Source organism: Haliaeetus albicilla, chromosome 10 (assembly GCF_947461875.1).
Source record: "Haliaeetus albicilla chromosome 10, bHalAlb1.1, whole genome shotgun sequence".
In the NCBI taxonomy this organism is placed as follows: Eukaryota; Metazoa; Chordata; class Aves; order Accipitriformes; family Accipitridae; genus Haliaeetus; species Haliaeetus albicilla.
In genome coordinates, this window is record NC_091492.1 from 34,789,804 (window position 1) to 34,811,673 (window position 21,870).

The 21,870-nt window shown below is 45.1% G+C and overlaps 1 protein-coding gene across 5 annotated transcripts in view; it reads left to right on the forward strand.

Annotated features, from left to right (window-relative positions):
- The window catches only part of ULK1 (unc-51 like autophagy activating kinase 1), an 85,889-nt gene that overhangs the window by 54,128 nt on the left and 9,891 nt on the right, over positions 1–21,870 (forward strand). Inside the window, exons 13-24 of one of the 5 annotated variants that reach the window (XM_069794930.1) lie at positions 940–1,028; positions 3,130–3,295; positions 5,177–5,237; positions 5,577–5,666; positions 9,711–9,836; positions 13,472–13,623; positions 14,456–14,539; positions 15,118–15,380; positions 16,033–16,217; positions 17,032–17,147; positions 17,729–17,872; positions 20,439–20,623. In XM_069794930.1, coding sequence (XP_069651031.1) covers positions 940–1,028; positions 3,130–3,295; positions 5,177–5,237; positions 5,577–5,666; positions 9,711–9,836; positions 13,472–13,623; positions 14,456–14,539; positions 15,118–15,380; positions 16,033–16,217; positions 17,032–17,147; positions 17,729–17,872; positions 20,439–20,623 — 1,661 coding nt within the window. Of the gene's footprint in view, positions 1–939; positions 1,029–3,129; positions 3,296–5,176; positions 5,238–5,576; positions 5,667–9,710; positions 9,837–13,471; positions 13,624–14,455; positions 14,540–15,117; positions 15,381–16,032; positions 16,218–17,031; positions 17,148–17,728; positions 17,873–20,435; positions 20,624–21,870 lie in introns of all 5 variants that reach the window. The other 4 variants (XM_069794931.1, XM_069794929.1, XM_069794934.1 and 1 more) reach the window with 4 other exon arrangements.

A 21,870-nucleotide genomic window follows, 5' to 3' on the forward strand; every position in this document is an offset into this window, starting at 1 on the left:
AGCTCTTCCAAGACATTTACTGAACCTGACTTGCCTAATTGGAGTTAAATATTCTTTTCTTTGTGATGCCTTAATCATCTTTTCTGCCTGAAGGTCAATGCTAACTAGTCCTTTCACTGTGAGCTTTATGCCTCTATGAGAGTTACAAAAGCCAGTTTAACAATGAAGTGAATATAATGGTAAGTTCTGATATTGAACAAAAAAACGTAAAAGGAAGGGATGCAAGAATAGCCTGTGCTGTAGAACAATTTCTGTACAAAGAGATTAAATAAGCAAAACCTCTTTAACTTGCAGAAGTGACCGAGGGAGAACGTATTGAGGTATAGGAAGCGATGAACTATTTCCTTGTGGAATGATTAATTCTGGGGGTGTTTTTTTTTATAGCATGTGGTCTGGGATGCCCAACTGTTTGGGTGCAGCAAGCACAGAGGGCTTAAGTAGGCATGTGTTTAACTTAGCACAGACCTCCCAACATTTGCTGTGTGTGTGCTAAGCCACAAGGTCTGATAAAGAAGAAACCGTAAGGGTATGGTCTAGCTTCTAAGCTCTGCTCCTGACATGAGTAACTCAGTCCACTTTTCTATTTATCTTTCCCTTCATTTGCAAACGTGCTTTGGAGGCTCTTTAGGGCAGAAACCATCTTGCTACCTGTGTAGGTCAGCTGTTGAGTGGACATCTGACCTTGGTCAGGTGTTCTGAGACCTTCCACCCCAAGAGCTGTAACTGAAATTAGTGCGCGGAGGAGTGCACGCATGTGAATAGTACAACTGAACAGAATGCTAATTTTTCTTCTGTTCTGCTTTGATTGGCCACATCTGATACATGAGATACATAATGGTACATGAGATAAACCTGATGGGAAAAGATTAAAAAGACCTTTTATTATTGATTGATCTTAGTTTGACAACTTCTTTTGGTTTTGTCTTTTGCTGGTTTTAGCTGCTTCCGTGCCAATGCCTTCTTATCCCAGTTCAGGCTCCGGTAGTTCCTCCAGCAGCTCTTCTACTTCCCACCTGGCATCGCCTCCTGTAAGTACAGCCCAGAGGATGCTCTGCTTGTGTCAATGGTCTCCCTGCTTGCTGCTTTGAAACAAAGCCTCTGTTTTTGCTGTCTCCTGGTGCAAGTCACTGAACGCTTTAGTTCTGCCTGGGTTTGGTTCAGTGTCTTCTCCGCTCTGTTCAGAGTTTGGATCCTGAAGGTTGTCTTTCTCTCCACAAGAAATATTTCAATTTGCCATGGCCTATGATATGAAAATCTTTTATGAAAGAAGTTGGTATTAAAGACACTAGCTTGTCTTGGCAGAGACGGGAAGCTCCTTGGAACCAAAAACCAGTCACTAATTCAGCGTATAGCACTGCTTACCTGGCTGCAAAGTAATGCCTCTGTTTTCAAGTAAAGTCTCTGCAGCTTGACAGCACATCCACCCTTCTTTGTAAGGTGACCCTCCCACTTTCTGACCAGCATTCCCAGGCACCACAGAGGGACGTTCAGCAAAGCTGTTTGCTCAGACCAGACCTGCCACAGTCCAGTGGTCCTGTGAGAGATGATCTGAACTGGTGGTTTTTCTCTCTGGTTACCTGAAATGATGAAAACTTTTCTGGAGGGCAGAATATTAACTGACCAGTGAAGTGACATTCCTCCAGCTCACTGAACTGAAAGCTTGTTTTTGGAGGCTCTTGGTGAAAGCTGCCTTTTGACTTTGAACTCAGGAATGCTGGTGGTGTGATGGGTAAGGAAGGGAGAAGAACTGAATTTTTTCTTCCCTGGTATTACTGCTTTTTTTGCTTTGTTCTTTTGAGTTTCCCTGGACCAAGGTGTCTGAACCTAGTGTGAGAAAGGGTGAGAGGCACTATCAGAAGTTGATGTAGGTGCTCATGATGTGGGCTGGCAGAGGGGAGAGGTCTGCTCTCCTCTGAATGTTGTTTAACTGTATCCCTGACAGCTTCTTCCCTTCTGCAGCCCTAAGTAGGCTGAGGCCCTCCTGATCGTAAGACTCCAGGAATGGGTAGACGGTGTGAAAAGCAGACTCTCTCCCCTGAGCTTTCCTGGTTTGGGAAGCTTGGGGATGGTACAGACTTGCTGCCAGACCAGGAGTGAGTACCATGTTAGAAGTGTACTGCACTGGTCCTACTTTGCATTTTGAAGCTTTACTGGTGGAGGTGTACTGGTCCAGCATGTGAAAAATGCCATGTCTGCAGGGCAGAGCTAGCAAGTTGCGTGGAAGAGAGACAACTTTGACAGCTGGAAAATTCCTTCTGCTTGTATGTACTGCGTGTACAGTGAGAAAGAGTCCCCACTGGTACAGCAGGAGAATCTTTGGAGGGTGAGCAAGGCCTTAATATGGCCCAAGTGAAAGCTGATTCGAGTCTTTCTCAGCCTAAAAATGCATTAGGATAAAGACTGTGATCTACTCCGTGGGCAGTTCAGCTGTCTTAAAGCTTTCTTAAAGCATCTGGCCTCCTCCATCTGTCTGCAAAACATGAGGATTGTGGGGCTATTCATCATTTGGCTGAAGGAAGCAGAAAAATGGGACTTTTTAGGGTCTGTCCTGCCTCTGATGGCTGTGAGGTGTTCATCTACTGAATGCTTAGCCTCCTTCAGGCCTTTCTTTAACTCCTTATTAGCACTACAGCAAAACAGAGTTGTCCTGAAAGTGCAGGGACACTTACGTATGTTTTTCTGGGTGCTGCTTACTGCAAAAGCCTGAGTGGAGACTAGATGTTTAATGTTTAACAACGAAACAAAAAAAACATAACCCAAAAGAACAACCAAAACTATCTCTAAAGGCTCTTCTCTGTTTCACAGCCATACTAAATTGAATTGGTGGAAAATGCGTGGTTGATCCAGAAAGCCTTAGCAGAGGGATGCAATACCTCAAGTGAATTTTTCTTATCTGGGGAGCATCAGACATGCTGGTAGTATGTTTTGTGTAACAAAAGATGCACTGTTCTGACACGGACATAAAAGGTTCTTCCTTTTCAGTAAACTAAACAGCTGCTTCTGGCAAACTATCAGCCCTGATTTATCAGCAAAATGTTGTTTGTAGCCTTGTACAGCTCAGTTTAAAGGGTCGAGCAGAATGCTGAAGTAGCTGTGCTGAAGCTAGTGTTTATTTTCTTCTTGAATTAGCAGTCCCTTGGAGAGATGCAGCAGCAGCTGCAGGAGAAGGCGCTGGCATCTCCTACCCAGGATTCCCCCGGCTTTCTGCATGGATCTAAGGATTCTGCTGGAAGCAGCAGTAAGAATTCGTCCTGTGACACAGATGACTTCGTTATGGTCCCAGCACAGTTCTCAAGTAAGGTGGTTTCTGGAAAGGCAGATATTCTAAGTAGAGGGGGCTGTGGATGTTAAGGATAGTTACTAGAAAGTTGAAAGAGTGATTAAACCTGTCTGTTTTGACTGAATAACAGGAGTGGTTTTGTTCTCAAGCTGGAAGAGACATCTGTCTCACTGGCGAGTTTCATAGGATGTTTTGTAATTACCTTCAAAGTTGGATTTGAGAGTAAAGATTACTCAGGGACCTCAATAAGAGATTGAACCTGGAAATCCAACTGGAAAAGAAGATAAGTAGGCTCACAGGAATACGTCTTTCTCTCACAGAAGCTGTTCCCATGTCATCCTGTCTTCAGTTTCACTCAGCATCACAGTCCAAGACAGGATTTCAGCTAGCAAGCTGGATTTTACACTTGAAAAAAATCCCTGAGAAAAACTGAAAGATGTTGGATTTTTCTTCAAACATCTTAAATTTCATTTTAGCACCTCTATGTGTTTACACTTTGATAGGAATTGCTTGAAAATATATAGGTACATAGAGGCCAGGGGCCCAGTTCAGCCACATGCCTAAGTATGTCCATGCACAAGTCCTTACTTGACCAACAGAAGGATGTTGTTCAACCTTGACCATGTATATGATGCTTTGCTGAGTTGGGACTTGGTGATAAATGCTGTGATTCCTCCTTTCACAGTTGCACTACTTGTATTAAAACAGCAATTTGGAGGGGTAGAACTGGAATCTGTGAATGGTCTCTGCTGTGCAATCCTTACGATAAGGAAGAGCTCAGCATTGCTTGTATTTTTCCTGGGAACAGCAGTGGGACCAGTATACACTTGTCTTGTGCTAGTCATGTTTCCAGTGTTCAGGCATTACGGCAAAGGCACAAACTCCCCTATGCTGTGTACTGAGCTGCTGGCTCATTTGGCTGCCCTGGATTTTTGCCACTTAGGACACAGATGTTTCAAAGCCCTACGTGCAACATATGCCACTGTCTTTACACAGCAGCTAATTGCTTGCACCAAGTGGGCATATACCTGTTGCCCCAAATGACTCTGTCAGGTTTTGGTTCCCTTTCCAAAAGGAGTGCCTTTCAGCCTAAAATTTCCAAAACTTCAGGGTATAAGGATGTTGTGGTTTAACCCCAGCCGGCAGCTAAGCACCACTCAGCTGTTCACTCACCTCCCTCACAGTGGGATGGGGGAGAGAATCAGAAGGGTAAAAGTGAGAAAACTCGTGGGCTGAGAAAAAGACAGCTTAATAGGTAATGCAAAAACCACCCACGCAAGCAAAACAAAACAAGGAATTCATTCACCACTTCCCATGGGCAAGCAGGTGTTCAGGCATCCCCAGGAAAGCAGGGATCCATCACACGTAACGGTGACTTGGGAAGACAAATGCCATAACTCTGAATGTCCCCCCTTCCCTCTTCTTCTCCCAGCTTTATATACTGAGCATGATGCCATATGGGATGGTATGACTATCCCTTGGGTCAGTTGGGGTCAGCTGTCCCAGCTGTGTCCCCTCCCAACTCCCTGTGCCCCCTCAGCTGCTCGCTGGTAGGGTGAGGAGCAGAAGAGGCCTTGGCTCTGTGTAAGCACTGCTCAACAAAAACATCAACACTGCTATCAACACTGTTTTCAGCACAAATCCAAAACATAGCCCCATAGTAGCTACTATGAAGAAAATTAACTCTATCCCAGCCAAAACCAGCACAAAGGATTAGCAGCATCCACATCAGCTTCAGCCCACATGTATTTTGCAAAACACTGACTTCAGAAGCAACTCAGCAGGTCTTGGAGGAGCAGGAAATTCTACCCCAAAATCTCAGTTGCTCCAATTATATAAAGATTTTTAAGAAAATTATCTCGAATTAATCTGTTTCCGCACTTCCTTATTCCTCAGGTGATTTAACTGCTGAGGCTGCAGGAGGGAAACCAATCCAAGACAGCCTGATGTACAGCGGGTAAGACCACCAAGGCAACTGAGATGGCTTAGCCGCTGGAGCGTACTCTGCATTAGAGACTTTTGGGTTCTGGTGGATGGGAGGAAAAATGTTGATGGGAACTTTTGTTTCAAAGATAACTGTCACCTGCCTGGTTCTGACCATTTTCAGTTTGATCAGCAAGTGGCACCTGAATACCAGAGTGTATGTCGGGCAGCATGACAGTCCCCAGGGCTCCCACGACTAGACTCAGCTGGCCAGAGGGTGCTGGCAGAGACAGCTCTGTTGCTATGCTTTGTAGGGGAGGAGCAGGGTTGGTTCCCAGGCTCTAACCACTGGGTTCTTTCTATCATTCTTCAGGAGTTCTCTGGTGACTTCAGCAGGCTTGGAAAGCCAGGGAAGGACACCATCTCCTTCACCCCCGTACAGCAGTTCTCCTAGCCCATCTAGGTAAGAAAGACTGTTCAGTGGTGACTATGAAACGTTGATTAATTGAACACCCATTGGCTTCCACAAGGGGATTTTACAGATGTTGGTGTGCTGGGCAAGATCCGCGTATCTCCTTTAATTAAAGGGTAACAAGAAACACCCAAGAGGAACTCCCCAGCCGTGGGCACTGATCAGTCCCAACTATAGAGCTTGTCTCTCCTTCTGGCCCTCAGGAGGGGCCAGAAGAGAATGCAGTAGAGCTGGAATTAACTCTGATCCCTGGAGGGCCAGGGATTATTCTCAAGCAGAAAGTAAATGTACTCCACTGGCACGTATGTGCTACTCATCCCCTCTGTGCTCAGCCTGCAGAGGCGGTGAGTATTCCAGCTAAAGACCCTTGCTTCTAAATTCATGCAGTGAATTAGAGTACAAAACTTCAGCCAAGGCTGAAACTACTATGGGCTCGAATTACTGGGCAAGGGGTAGGAGGGCAAATGTGGAGGAGTGTTGCTCATCTCTCCTTGCTGTTGAAGGACAGATCTGGGCCTACTTAGTTGTTTGCAGTTGCCTGAAGCGCTGAACAGCTCGTTGCACTATGTCTGTGTAAAGTAATGCTGCTATATGGGCCCTGTTTAGTAACAGAGGGTGCAGTAGGAGTAACAAGTGCAAACAGGCATGGTCACAGGTTTAGTTCCAACTAAACCAGTTGCTACAAACTTAGCTTTGGTGTTCAGAAATGTCGTAAGTGACAGCTGCCCAGTACTGCCAGTGCCTTCAGACACATTTATGTTCAGGAGACGTTAACGGTCTATGGAAGGTGGTCCCATTGACTCTAGAGCTTGAAGCTTTATGGTACGTGTTTAGCTTACAGGGAGCTTGGTGGTCTTGCTTCCCATCTCATTCTTGCCTACTGGGGAAGCAGGACAGCTTTTATCTTCTATTCCGTCAATATGGCACCTGTTGGGGGAGAACAGTTGAAGGGGATTTCACACTGGAAGATGGATGACTCTCAAATCTTTCTTAAGAAGAAAATCTAGTCCCAGGCTATGTGTTGAACACACTTGTCACATAAACAGAGCCTAGAAAATGACAAAACATAGCCTCAAAGCATACAAATTTAAAGGAGAAGAATATAGCTCAAAGCCTTGCTGACGTGATGAGATTAATTGGCAAGCATGTACTGCAGTGTGGAGTTTAATTGCATGAGGCTTCTTATGCCATTGCCCGCTAAGCTTTTTAACAGCTTATTCCTTAACTGATTCCTTTGCATTCTGGGGATCAGTCTTTATTAAAGGATTTGGCCTTGTTTCTGGACAGCAGTGAGTGGAAATTCATGGAAGTTGACTACAAATGCTGCCTACTTTTCACTGTTCGCTGCTGTCTTCACCAAACTGGCCTCACTGTATTCTGCTGGATCACAAGGCGGCAAGTCAATGTCAGCGGCTATGATTTAAACATGTTTCTGCTCTCGCTTTCTTTCCTGCTCATTCCCAGCAGCTTCTGTGGAGCAGATGCCAAACCCTCTAGTGCTACTTCTCACTTTTCTATCTGCTTTGAAGAAACACTGAAAAGTTACTTCCTACCCTGTCCAGGATGGGGAATAAGACATAAGTAATGAAAGATTGGAGCAGTCACTCTGAATCCAGAGTGTAAAGCATTATCTTTGATCTGTCCCCTGAAAGTGCTTTGAACTGGTGCCACCCAGGTATGCCCTTACAATTCACATGGGTTTCGGTGCCCTTCACTGTAGATGTCATGAGGCCCACTGGTTCAGCACCTGGCTTCACTGGTGCAGAGGAGGGCTCCTGATTTTCTCTCTGTCTTTGCTCACTCGGAAGCATCAGTTCTCCCTTTCATGTGTGGCTCTAGGCTAGCAAGCAATGCTGGATGCAGTCCAACTAGGACAGAAAGCAAAGGCTATTTTAGAGTGGCCAGCAGTGGGTTTTCCTCGGGATGTCATGGTGTACTCTAGAGCAGTTCTCCTTGTTTTTAACTAAGAGTATAAGGACTAGGCAGAATTAAAAGATGCTGTCAGTTGGGTTTTTTTTTTTTCCCTTGATGATGCTTAATAAGTCTAATGAAAAGTACTTCCTTGGATGTATCCCACAGCAATGGATTTAATACCATTTTCAAAGAGCTTTTAATTACTGCCAAGTAACTAAACTCCATGTCCCAGCTTTATCTCTTGATCTTTGCAAATTTGTGGTCAATCGTAGTCTTTAAGGCTTGAAGCCAGTTAGCATGTTTAGTGTATGTCACCTCATTTGGATGCTTTCTTTTGCAACATGCACCTTATGGAGAAACCTGGCTCCTATAAGGACTTGCTATAACTCTTGGAGAGAGGGGGGATCATTTTACCAGATAAATTCTTTTCCCCCAAAGGATTTTGGCCAGATTGAAGAGATAGTGTTTGAAACGTATGTTGAAAATCGGGATATGTAAAAAGTTTGATGTTAACCCTCAGATTTCTTGGTTAAAGCTCTGTTTGCTTTGTCTGACTCCGTGTCTTACACTGATGGAAGGCAGAGACACCAAAGCCTCACCTTTTCACTGCGCAATCAGAAACCTTGAATGTCTTTATTTTATTGTATGTCAATGAAGAATCAAGGCTTCCATGCTGCCTTTTAGAGACAGACATCAGATTAAAAGTCTGTTCTCTTGGTGGCAAAAATAAGGAGGAATATATAGAACTTAAAAAATTAGTAGACATCTTGAGAGAGGAATGAAGAAATTGGAATCATGTTGTGATCTTTCAGCCTTTATGAAAGATCTTTTACAGTTATTTGGCTCTGTTGTGATGGAAGAGCGTCTTCATGTACACAGTGTGGAGATCTGCGGACACGTTCCTGGAGTTCAGCTTTGTTCAACACTGTGACCATAAACTACAGAGTACTGCTGACCTTCCCCAAAAAAGAAATTCTGGTAATGGGATGCTTTGCCAAATAAGACACAAACTCTTCTCTCTTCCCCTGTGCAAAATGTACGTTCTTGCTGAATTAAGCATCTCCTTTCATCTTATGTAAAACACTTCCACTCCAAGTGTTAGACCCAAAGAAGTGATACTTTCTGCTTCTCAGGGGCAGATCCAGGCGTGCATCCTTGACTGACAACAAGAAGACTGCAGAAGCCTTCATTACCAATAAGATCTTTCTGTAGTTGTGCAACGTCCCTGCAATTGGTGTTGGCAGTTGTAAATAGCATTGCCATGGCAATTAATCCTAGAATTCTGGAGCCTTTGGGAAAATACTTCAGGCGGCTACTTAGTTAAATGTCGTGTTTGCATGGTTTTTGTATAACGTGGTTTGTGGGGTGTGGTGTACAGGCTAAGTGTAACAGGGGAAACTGTCACCCGGGGGAATAGATAGCAGACGTGAGCTGATTAACCTGCTTGGATGGAACTAGAAAGAAGTCTGAAGTTTGCAGAATGGGCCTGTCCCATTTTGTCTGTGTGACATTCTAGCTGACCTCGATGAGTATATAGATACCAGCTTCTGTCCCCCAAATTTATTCTGTCCCGAATTGCCTTCTCCACCCTGTAGTTAACTTGCAAATACTCTGATATAGAGCGCAAGTTTGTATTCTCTTCCTGGCGTGCTGAGACTTTCACGGAGATGCCATTGCTCCAGCAATGCCTCTGCATGAATTGCAAGTAGCTCTTGGCAGCAAAATCTTTGCTGGTATCCTTTGTGAGCCACGAATGTTTAGCCCCTGTTCAATGATGTGCTCTTTGGCTGTGGATCTGAGCTGTTGGAAACTAGGCCAGTTGTGGCCTGAAATAGTAGGGATCCAATTTTCCTGGAGGGAGTGGTGCGCTTGGGTGTATGTTTTAACTTCAGTCTGTGGGTGGGAATCGTGCTGGAAGAAAGGTGCCTGTTTTCAGGAGATGTGTGATGCCACTTCCCTTTGATATGACTTTGAACTACCTCCCAGTATAAACCCACAACCCAAGAGCAGCCAAGGGGACGCTCCCTGTGAACGGTTGCTTTATGAAGATAAAAACTCCAATTACCTAGTTGACGGCCCACCCCTTACAAGAGGCTTTCTTTGTGTGTCTCCTTTCAACAGCCGGCCAGGTCAATTTTCTAGCAGCAAGTACGGACACTCTGTGCCCATTCCGGTCCCAACGCAAATTCATAACTACCGGCGGATTGAGCAGAACCTGCAGTCTCCCAATCAATACGCCTCTCCGCGGTAAGTGCTGGGGCTGGGAGGATGGGGCAACATCAGTGCAGGGGCTCCTGTATTACAGCTCGAGGGCTGTAAAACAAACTGTTTCACAGTTTGTTCTCTGTACCTCTAAAAATTTCCCTCTGTGATGGGCTCTCCTCCTTGCTGTAGAGAGCCAGCGTGGTGTTATGTAGTAACATAGTTTTGGGGTACTTTTGTAGTGATGTTGAGGTTTATTTTGTTACCAAGTTCTGTAAATTTTATCTGTGTGCACGTACGCGAGACAGGTCCTGTCAACTTTCAGTGCAGGCTGAGCCCCTTTGAGTCTGATGGCTTTTCCCATGCCAGCTGTGGTTTGGGTGTCCAAGCAGAGAACCATCCATCTGTCGGATGCCTTTATAAAGGGAAAAAGTTGAGATAAACAACTAAAATGGATGGGGCTGCAAAACTTACCTGACTTTACCTTAATTAGTTCCTGTGGCTAGTCATACCATAGATGATGTGTCTTACATGAGTTGCATATTAATGTGGTTATGCAGCCGGGAGTGATTAAATCATGAGCAATTTATGCCTGTGAGGCAGAGCATGTTTTCTGAAGGCCATCAGGAAGACCTGGATGCCAGCCTTCAGCCGTACAGCTGACCTTCTGAGTTCAGTGGTACTGCCTTGTATATCCAAGACACATAGGGCTTCTGTCTCTTCTCACGTATAATTTCTGGTTCTTACAGGTTTGAAATCTGGGTTGACAGCAGCAGCCCAGGTTGTAGACTGGTTGGAAGGAGACTCATACAGGATCTTAAAGAGTTTGTACAGCAGGGGCATTCAAACAGAAGTGTCTGTGAGGTGTTGTGTCTTTTTTTGGATGACTTGCTTTGGCATCTGGATTAGTTTAAGTTTAGATTTCAGAAGTAGGGTAATACCTATGTCAGCCTAAGTTTGGGCTTCAGCCAGCCTAATTCAGGATAAAGCTTATTCACAGTGGACCCATAAGCAGAGACACAATATGTTGATAGTAATAAAGGATCAGCAGAGAGATTGTTTTGTGCCAGTGTTACTTTAATACTATTTTATGTTCACTTCTTCAAGCGTGTGGCAGGTTTTGTGGTAGACTCCTTTCTGTTTCCTACATGCTTTTTATTTTTTACAGCAAAACTTGTGGACCATGTTAGTGTTGGAACTCAAAAAAGAGTCCTAGTTATCCATGTGGCGTGTAAAGTGAGAGCTCTGGAGAAGGTGCAGAGGATGCACGTAGGCATGCTGTGCCTACCCCAAGCCTGGTGACGGGCTGCTGAGTTCAGGTTCACAGCCTGCAGCTACCAGTCAGGGATCAAACTGTCATGTTTTGCTCCTTTTAGTCACCACTGTGTAATGATGAGATTGGCATTGTCCCTGCAGAGGAACTCGAGGAATGGACACAATCAGGATGATTCACACTCTGCTTTTAGCATCTTCTCAGAATCTCTGGCGTTCAGTGTTGTTTTTTTGCTGCCCCAGGAAGCCATATTTATCTCTCACCATCACTTCCTCTAATCAGCAAATTCAGTAGACACCCTTCAGGAACAGAAGGAGAAATCTTCATCAAGCATTTAGTGTGTGATTCCACTTTTCCATCAGGTGTATCAAGTAGGTCATTACAGCCAAGTGCCTCATCATGTTTGCCAAGTCATTTGACTGCAGACCTTGACGTACACTCTTGTCTCTGAAAAATTGACCACTGTCATCTGACTGGCTGGTGTATGCCTATGTAATGTAGTTTGTTTGTGGGTAGATATGTTGCCTGCTGAGGTGGTAATTATGTGTGCGTACTTTTGGCCACATCACCTGTCCTGCTCGTCTGCTTGCTTGCTTATCCCATGTCTTGTAGGGTGGCATTTGACATTCCATATCTTTCAGCGCGGCAGTCAGCTGGTGTTTTTTTCTGCAAGTTCCTGATAGATAATATTCAGCCTTCTGGATGGCTTATATTCTGGAGAGTTAAAAACATGGATGAGCAATACTTTCGGCCACTAAATGTCTAGGTATCTTTTCAGCTTGCCAGGTGTGCCATTTCCTTGTTGTGTATTCATTTAGCTTCAGGGTCAGGCACTTGATGAGCATTAGGCCTCTGAATCTGGAGCAACCTGAAGAGAAGTGATTTTTAGGTTAAAATTCTAAAGGATTTCCTTTTTTCCAAGCATGCAAATATAGTATGGATTCATTTAGCTGAGAAATGTAGTAACACATTAAAAAGGGGGGTGGAGGGGTGGCGGATCAAATTCTTATACCTCAACTACTGAAAAAGATTTTTATTTATTTATTTTTAATTATTTTTATTTATTTTCTGAAACATGGCATAAAGTAAAACATACATCTAGCAGTGTTGTTGAGTAGAGGTCTGACACTTCATCAGGATGGCTTTGCCATTCCTGGGTAATGTAGCTAGCCCTGCTTGCAGTGCTGAAACCCAGACGCTTTTGCTCCTTCTGTTCAGGTATGTATGGACAGCTTAATGCAGCGTCACTGGGAGAGGAGGCAGGATACCTTGGTGATAGCATCTTTCAGTGCCTTGAGCACAGAGGGTTTTTTTCAGCATATTCATTGATTTCTGTCAAGAAAACCACCTACTGGCTGAGACTAATGTTCTTTCAACAAAGGAAAAAATGTTCAAATTGGGAGTAGAATGAAGGATTTGATGAAAAGACTGTTTTCTTATATAGAGGAGTGTAATAGGAATCTTGGTGAAGGAGCCTGCAGAAGCAGAATGGCATTTCAGTAAATAGTATTTAGGTTGTGTGTTCTTAACGAGTGGTGAAAACATTAAAATACTGAGAAATAATTAATTCATTTACAATAATCCCATCTCTCTCCAGAGTGGTGGTGTGGCTGTACTCACTTTCCTGCTAGTCTAGTTTCCTCTTCTGTTTCATTTTAGCAGCTGGGTAATTCTTGAGGTTCCTGCATGTGTGGGCTGTACAAATTACTTTTAACTCCCTAAGGTGAGGCTTCACAAGGAGTTAACAGAGTTCGGAGCCCAGGCAATTTTGACTATCCAGCCCAAAGAGAAATTCCTCTGGGTAGTACTGAACTGTTTCAGATCTGACAGCCACACACTGCTCTGTTTTGCTCTGTAGCTTCTGATTTGAGTCAAAGCTCTGTTGCAGAGCAGTGCCTTTGGCACAGCTTACCTCCGCATCATACAACCTGCACTCATGGAGCTTTTTGCCTAAATGGCTGCTTTGATAAAAAGGTGAGTAGCTCGGCACAGGAGGGACACTTGAATAAAGCCCTCTCAGGGCGTTCTGAAGACACTGTCTAAAATAAACACCTTGAACATGGCAAGATATGAAACTGTCTTGTTCAGGATTGATTGAAAGTATCTAAAAGTGACTTCTGAAAAATGACAGGCTTTCCTGCTTACAGCTAAACTAATCTCGTTCATTCTTTTTATTTGGTTTGCAAAATTTTGTTTGGATTGAAATTCTTGAGAACAAAGATTATCATCTTAATCTGTATTCATGTAGTCCTAGAACAGTGGGATTTTTATCCAGAATAAACAGCCATGAAGCTCCACTTCTGTGGAAGTACCTGGGTGTGTTTGTGAGTGTCTGGTGATACTGTTCTCCTTACTCCTCTTTACTGGCACCTGGAGTAACATGTGTGCTGCTGTTGTTTTCTGTAAGGTCTGGTACGGTCCGGAGGTCTAGCAGTACAAGTCCTCTTGGTTTTCCTAAAACTGGTGCTTCCCCTCCTTATCCTGGAGAGCATGGATCTGTGCCCAGCTCTAGAAAGCTCTCCTTTGGCGGTGCCAAGCCGTTTATGCCATCGCCACAAGGTAAGATGTCAACTGGCATGTTGCTGCCCTAATAAAATCATGTGCCTCTGTACTGTAAAGAGGGAGGTTGTGACCAGTTGTAGCTGCCAGGTAATAGGGAATTCAGATTGTTGTGTTCTCCCTGGCTCTTCTCAATAGATCATTTGAGAGGTGTTTTGGCCTCAGTAAAATGGAGAGGAAAATACCTATTAGCCCCAGGAGAGGCAAGCTTTGTTTTGGTGTCTGCATCAAACATTTTGCTGCCCTCTGAAGAGGGCTTCTGTAAGTGCAAAGTATCTTTTTACTGGCTTGGGCTGGGGTGAGAAAAAACATAAGCCAATTGTTGTCAGAGCAAAATTCTGACCAGCTTTGGAAGGGCTTGAACTTCACTGTTCAAACTGAAAAGTAGCTGTCTGAATATTTGGTAGCTGCATCCAGGTGTTAACAAGCAATGCAAGTGGAAAGGGATAAGAAAAACCCCAGTGTGCAACTGGTGCAATTTGCTGTTTTCTATAAAGAAACAGACTCTGATGCAATTAGCTATTCCATAACCCTAGTGTCTCCAATCCTATACTTATTAGACTCTGCTGGTGGGGAAGTGCAGAATATTCATATTCTATTCCTCTGAATTAATATTACTGCAAAGTCAGACTAAAACTTGCTAAACTAATACCAGACAGAAGGTTTTTTTCCTCCTTTTACAGGATTTGTTGATATTTTCACTATGCAGCTAGGGCTGAGAAGATGAAAGAGATAACTAGCATCTTTCTATAAAACAGATGGTGCATAGTGTTGTTATTGCCTATGGAAACTTAATACCAAATAAACTTTTTTTTATTGTGTTCTCTCAAAGTTGGAACAATCCCAGAGCAGCCCAGCCAGACTGTTATCCCGTCTAATCTTGGAGCAGAAGTGAGAAGCAGGATTCCTGTCGCTGGTGCGTTGGTCCTTACCTCCCTTCATTATTCTTATGGATAAGGCCAGAACCATAGTCTCAGGGCATTCAAGGTTGGGTATGTTCCTTCAGCAGCTTCTCTTGCTGCTTGGCCAGCCAGGATTTCTGTGTGCTGGTAGGAGTTGGAGTTGATCCATTCACATCCCGTCAGCCAGCGTCTTCCAGTGCTGACAAACCCTGTGTTGCAAAAACTTGAAACTGGGGACTTTGAAATCAATGGATTGAGTGAAGGAAAAGCATCTCAGAACCCCCTCTGCCAAGTGGCCTGCTTGATGTGTAATTTCCTTGCTGCTAAGCTCTGACAGTCAGAGTCCCTTTCTCTGTAAGGGCTGCAGTGAAGGGAAGAAGCTACACTTTTGTTTCCCTGTTCATATCTCTTCTTCCTGTAGAGTCAAAACCCGATCAGGCCTAGCAGTTTTGTGGCACTGATCAGAGTGCCATCCTTAGCCATCCACTGAAGGTTTTGATCTGGAGATGTTTGTGCAGTGGATCCTGGGATCAGGCTGGCTTTTTGCGTTAGAACCAGGAAATGATGTGGTTTGTCACTCTGGGCTCTCCAGGTTCCTCGGCGCCTGAACACTCTCCTCGAGGGATGGGCTCCCGGCTCCACAGTGCTCCCAACCTGTCAGATTTGCATTCCTGCAGGCAGAAGATAACCAAGCAGCACTCTGATCCTCTTGTTGCTCACTTCGGTCATACCCCAATCAGCCAGCCTCTGCAGATTCATGGCTTACAGCACTGCCGGCAGCTCCGATCCTCACCGAAGCTGTCTGAGTTCATGCAGAGAAGCCCTTTGCCAACTATAATGGGCTCCCCTACAAAGGTATGTCAAGGAGTCTGATTTTGGGTTCCTCACAGTTCAATGTTTTGGGTTATCTGGGGCTGAACCGCTGCATGATCAGATAACTCTGACCTGGATTTATCACTGCTTGTTCGCTTTTCTTCAAGGGCTGTTTAGTGATCTGTGTGAAATGAGGTAGTGTCCTAGTTCTTAGTGGACAGATCTCACTTGGTAGCAGTGTTCACCATCTGAGCAGAGTCCAGGGTTTTAAACAGGCAATGAAAAGGAGCTGCCCAGATTAGTCAGAAGCGCATTAGTGAACTGTAGTGCCTGGGCTGGTTTGCACACAGCAACTCGGCTTGTGACGCAAGTGTGTGTCCAGCAGGAATCCCCAACAGAGACGGCAGACAGTTAAGCAGGTGACAGCCCTGGTGTCTCATGCAAAGCTGGCACTGTGACAGCATTTTCTCTGCTTATGTTAGGCTGCTACAAATTTTCAGCAGAGCTTGTTGTCCTTTTGTTTTAGTCTTTCTGGTACTGGGGACAAGTAACTGCGTGGGGTGGGATTTCTATCTCTTTATTTCAGGCAGGTTGTTAAGCATACAATTTAATTTTGATAAACAAATGGGAGGGTGAGGGGAACCTTCGTCCTTTGTTTTTAAAGAAAGGTTTCTGTTTTTTCTGTTCTTCTTAGGCTGTGTCCCCATTTGAGTTTCCCAAAACCCCAAGTTCCCAGAATCTCCTCACCCTCTTGGCCCATCAGGGGGTCATGATGACTCCAACACGGAACAAGACCTTGCCAGATCTGAAGGAGATGGGTCATTTCCACTGCCAGCAAACTGGCTTGGGATTGAGGCCTGTGGAAGAGATCAAGGGCAGGTGAGCTATAGCCTGTTTATACAGTGGTGCTTCATTCCCTAATACAGGACAGATGGGGCAAATTTCAAACTCCAGCTAACATTGATGTTAAATGTTCTGTAGTTATCTGCTAGCACCTTTGGATTGCAAGCAGATATGATGCAGATTTTTGGTCTTCCTCTACAGGCGCAGGCCATGGCCTAGATTTTACAAAGTGAGAGATTGTCCGTAGCTTCACACTGTGTTTAGTGTCCAGGGTTTCATCAAGTGGGGATGCAGGATTTTGTTATTAGACGAGTCTCCCTGCAATTATGCAGATGCATGCCTTGTTCTTTGTGGAGCCTGTGCCTATCATGGATGAGAGGGTGTTATGGGTGTTCCTTGTCCATCGAACAGTGGGCGCAGGTCTTCCGACCAGAGATCTGCTTGAAAGCCACGTGCTGACTGTCATTGCAGGATACAAAGTCACTCGTGTGTTAGTGTTAAGTTTTTCTTACATGCCTCTCTGCAGACTGCAGCTTTCTCCAGTGATCTGGAGGAGTCCTCTGATATTAATTTCCGTATCTTCCATCAAGGAAAAATTGTGTTGTAATAATGCTGTAGTCAGTGCTTGCATTTACTGCAGTTAGTCACGGTAGTTGTATACTTCCTACAAGTAGCAGGAGGTGCTTCAGATGTTCTGTTGAAAGAGGAAGAGTGGTCATTTCAGCTTCAGACTGTTTGCTTTGTAGTGTTAAGTGGTTGTGGACCAGGAATGGCACAAACTGGAGTGGAAGTTAGCTGAAAAATTAACACCTGTTGATTTTCTGCATCATGTTATATGTCCTCTTTTTAGATCTCTGAGCACAGGCAGGCTCACTGACCTGCTTCTGAAGGCAGCCTTTGGGGCACAGATCTCAGAAGCTGGCAGCAACGACAGCCTGAACAATGAGAAGCCAATGGAAATTGCAGGTAGGTGGGGAGGCCAGGCAGATCTGGCAGGATGTCCTGGGTTGGGGCAAACAGTTTGCCTACATGCCTTCTGCAAATGGGAGGCTGCTTTTCTGATGGCTTTTGGCAAAGGAAGTGACTGCCGTGTGTGAGGAGTGTAATGATGTTTGCTTTCTTTTGTGGAGTGCTCGAAGGTCTGTGGGCTACGCGTGCTGTGTAGTTGCTGGCTAGCGGTGTGATTTTTGTAGGCAGGGCTTCCTCTTTTGGCCCCTTCTGAATGTGGTGACGTGTGGAAGTGGGGACTTTCTGCTAGGCGGCTCGAATATGAATGGCTCTGCAAGGGTGGGCTTGCAGGTTGGGAAGCGCGGAGGGGAGAACAGCTGCAGCAATGCGTAACGCTGCCCAGGCTCGTGTCCTGTAGTTCATGCCAGCCTGGCCTGGTTGTGTTCTTGGGGGATGCCTCCAAAGGGAGTGCTGGCCTGTGCTGGTAACCAGTGTCTCCCAAGAGAGTCTGCAGGAACATAAAACTGCTGGGTGAGGCACACCATGCTCTCAGTAACTTTCCTGTAATGCCAGTCTGCACCTTTCAACTGTCTCCCCAGCTCCCTCAGGTGCTTACGGAGGGACCCTGCACTCTGGTGCCCGGGCTGGGGGCTCTGCCAGCCCATCCCCAGTGATTTTTACTGTCGGATCCCCTCCCAGTGGAACAACCCCCCCACAGACCACGAGGACCAGGATGTTTTCAGGTAAAGGGCTGATACCTACCTGCCTGTTCCAGTGGGAATGCCTGGGGGCAGAGCGATGTGTTGAATTCCTTGCTGCTGATGGCAGAGGGCTGCTCAGAGCACAGTTGGTAGAGCTCAGCTGGTCTAAATGCCGGAGGTTCTCGTGCTGGCTCCTGCCAGCCCCAGTTATTGCTGATAACTGTTTACGCTGGCACAAGGACTAATGCCAGACAGTGGTTTTCCAGTACTTGGAAGAGACAGGCAAACTCTTCTTTTACTTCATTGCTCTCTGCTTCAGGAATAATGCTGCAGCTGTTCATAGACCCACTGTTGCTGATAGGTCAACAAACGTAAAGGTGTTGTGTTCTGATCATTTTCCCCATGGGTTTTGGATGAGCTATAAAAGACGAGTATGACCATCCATGCCCAACAATTTCAGTGCACGAGTATCGTTGGGAAAGGGCCAGGATGGCTTTGTATGCAAAATTATTAGTGGTGTTACTTCTGCTCTGAGCTGCTTAAGTAGGAAATGGGGAAATGCACTCCTGCTTGACAGATACTTCTTTTAAGATGCCAGTGCTCTGGCCTCATCAGCCCACAGTTGAGACTGTGGTAATTGGCCCTTTTGGGATAGTGTGTCTGCGAGCTGGAGTCTATGTTCAGTTTAAGAAAATATTTGGACACTTTTATTTGCATTTTTGGCTTGTTTGGGTTCTCGTCTTGGCTATTGCTCATCTGAATGTAGTCGACTCTCTTGTTCTTAATTACTGCAGGGAAGGTTTGGATGTAACCATGAATAAGCTGCTTGACTGGGATGGGGGGGGACACATGGGCTCAGTTCCTGGGTACGGCTTGGATTTCCATCATAACTAAAACCACTCACATCCTTGATTGTCTGGAAAGTTGGGACCATAATCCTTTCTTTGTCTCGTCTACTTAGAGGGTAAGCTCTGTAGGGCAGAGACTCTTACAAAGTATCTGACAGGCCCCTGTAGCACAATGGGGTTACTATCCTGGCTACAGCCTCTAGCTACTACTGAAATGTTACGAATAGAGAATTCAGACTTCCTGTATTGCTTTTGTGAGGATAATAGCAATTTGGAAGCAGAGCCAAGCACCAGTTTTTAGTGGGTTGAGATTTGGATGCAAATCTTGCCGAACAGTCAAGACCTCAGATGGGATGCCTGGAAGACAAGGCTGTTGAATAGCGAACCTACAACATATACACAGCATTAGGTCAAGGTGGTCAAAGCAGTGCTGCTTGACAAGCTTTGTTTATTAGGTCTGTGCAGTAACTCGTTATGTTATAGTTAATGCACAAAGTTAATGGTGAAAAGGGGAGCTTTGCAAGCTGAAACTCTGCACCCGAAGTGCTTGGACAAGCCATGAGTAAGATCACTTGACAGATATAAAGGCAGAGCCTTTTCATGGGTCAACAATTTCTGCAAACAGCCTCTTGGAATTACAGGGTATCCAGAATGTGAAATTGTTGGTCCTTTCCTCTCTCTGAAAGATGTGGAAATACTCTGCCAGTCTTTGATGATCCACTTGGCTTTGAAGCATAGCTGCTAACAGGGAGAGAGCTTTGGGAGGAGAGGAGACTGTGCCTCTCTGCAGATCAGTTGTGCATTATTATATTGCTGAACCTTTTGAAGGCAGGGTAGGGCAGCATATTAAATTCATGGGTAGAAGAGAAACGTCTCCCTCCAAAGGATCAGTGACAGTGGAGAATACCGCCTTGGTAGAATTAGCAGATTATTGTAGCTGGTATTGGCATCCCCCTGTCAGACAGAATATATCCCTCTGTGGCAGTGTGTCAGGGGATATGAAGCCTTCTGGAAGTAGTCAATGTATTATGAATACCCTGAGACAGAAGCTCCTTTTGAAGTGTCCATCTTTTATATGCAATGTGCTCTTAGGGTGGATTCAGTGGTCGAGAAGGGGAAAAGATGATGGACACCATACTTACAGGGTCTCCTGAATCCTGAGGTTAGGGTCTTGACTCAGCTGAAGTCACTTACTCTCTGCCCAGCCTCCTATTTGTAAAGAGGGGGAAGCAGAAGTGCAGGGCATGTAATAGAAAGCTTTCCTGGTTTCATGTAAGTGTTTGGTGTTTTAAAACCATGATAAAAACCTCACTTGTCAGAGGTGCTCATTCAGTGATAGTGTAAAAACTAGGGAACCAGGGTTCAAACCACACTGACCGATGATGGGGAAGTTGGCTATGGCGGTGTATGATAAAAGTCAGCCCAAGATATTGTGGCAGGATTCAGAAAGGGTTTGGACAAAAAAGAAAAAAAAAAAAAAGTATTTCTGAATTGTCTCCATAAATGACAGACGTTCTGGAAGGTGCATTAAATCTGCTTGAGCTTGTAAGCTGGTCTACCTGAGTCGCTAAGGAGGTTATGTTGGGGAGTGGTTATTCTACATCAAGAGTCTTTGCATCTTCCTCCAAAGTACCTGTTGCTGGCTCCTATCAGATCCAGGATCCTGGATCCTACAGGGTAGTCCTCTCTGCTGGGTGAGGAATACCTGGCCTACTGTTATTATCTTCAGTAATTCCTTTACCTATTTTTCTTCTCAGTAGGGTCTTCCAGCTCTCTCAGTTCTGGAGGCTCATACACCGGCAGGCACTTGGCAGTGGGAACTGGTGGGGATGCTGTGGAAGGCACCTCAAGTCTCCGGTATGCTTTTGCCGATCCGATCACCGCTAATCTGGAAGGTGCTGTTACATTTGAGGCACCAGAGTTGCCCGAAGAGACGCTCATGGAGGTGGGTATATCCCAGGGACTTGGTAGGGGCAGAGGACGGGGGACTAAAAGTAAAGCAAATCCAGAGGTCAGATGACTCCGTGTTTGGAGCCAAGGGGGTTGCTTCCAAAGATGGAGCAAACTGGTTTCAAGAGAGCCAGACCAGTGCAGTGCTCAGAAAGCCCAGGGCATATTTAGCACAGTGACTTTTGAGCCTGCTACCAAGTTGTTTAGTCGATGAGACAGTCCATGACTGGGGTTAAAATTCACCATTTCGAAAGCTGAAATTGCAGGCTGGAAACATCAGTTATCTGATGCCTTCTGTATTAACAGTTTCTGAAGAAAACCTGGGTACTTTGGGCCTTTTCTCTTTTAAAATAGCTGACTTGAGAGCGTGAGTAGCTTAGTGTATCAAATGACTGCCTGCTGCATGCACTTGGGGAGTCAGGCAGTGATACAGCCTCTGCTGAAAGTATCTGAAAAAAAGCAAACCTGACACTTAGGCTACTGATGGGAGCAGGGGGACACCATGTTCTGCGCCAGAACAGCTGAAGCAGATTGTCAAGGTGAGAAGGCTGCCAGGCTCCCCTTCTCTGCAGGCTGAAGACAGGCTGAAGCGGAGCAAATGCTTTTGTAGCTGAGATATATTTGAAATGTAGGTCAGGCTGCCCATTTGCAGTAGAGGTGGGAGGCAGGTTCAGTCATGGTTTCAGCTCTGTTCGTCATACCTCCTTAGGCTGTCTGGGACTGAGGAAGGCTCTTTGTATCTGAATTTTGCTGGTGTTGCTAAAAACCCCTAGATACCCGCAGAGTTATGCATACATTGTTTCAGGGATGTGGGTTTGCTCTTCTACTTCAGATTTTATTTAGCTCAATTTTTTTGTCAATTATGCATTGAATTGCATTTGTTTGCTTAATTACCTGCAGAGCCACAGGGCTAGGACTTTCAGCATTGATGTGATCACAATAGTAGTGAGTTTAACTGAGGATCCTGCCTGTGTGAGGTCCCAGAAGTATGGGGCCCTGCCAGCTGCCACCACTTCCAGACACTGGTCTGAAGAGAGGTGTCCTAAGGAAGTATCAACTTTTATCTTGCTAGTAGCACTTAACTCAGCTTCTATGTCTGTTGAGTCATTTGTGTTCGGTCATCATTTCTGCTGAGCACAGTAATCCATTTGCATGTTGCAAAACCTTTACAGCATATATTGAGACCCTTTGTGCTCTGTGGAGTTGGCCAGAATGCAAACCTGGCAGATTTTCTGATTTCTG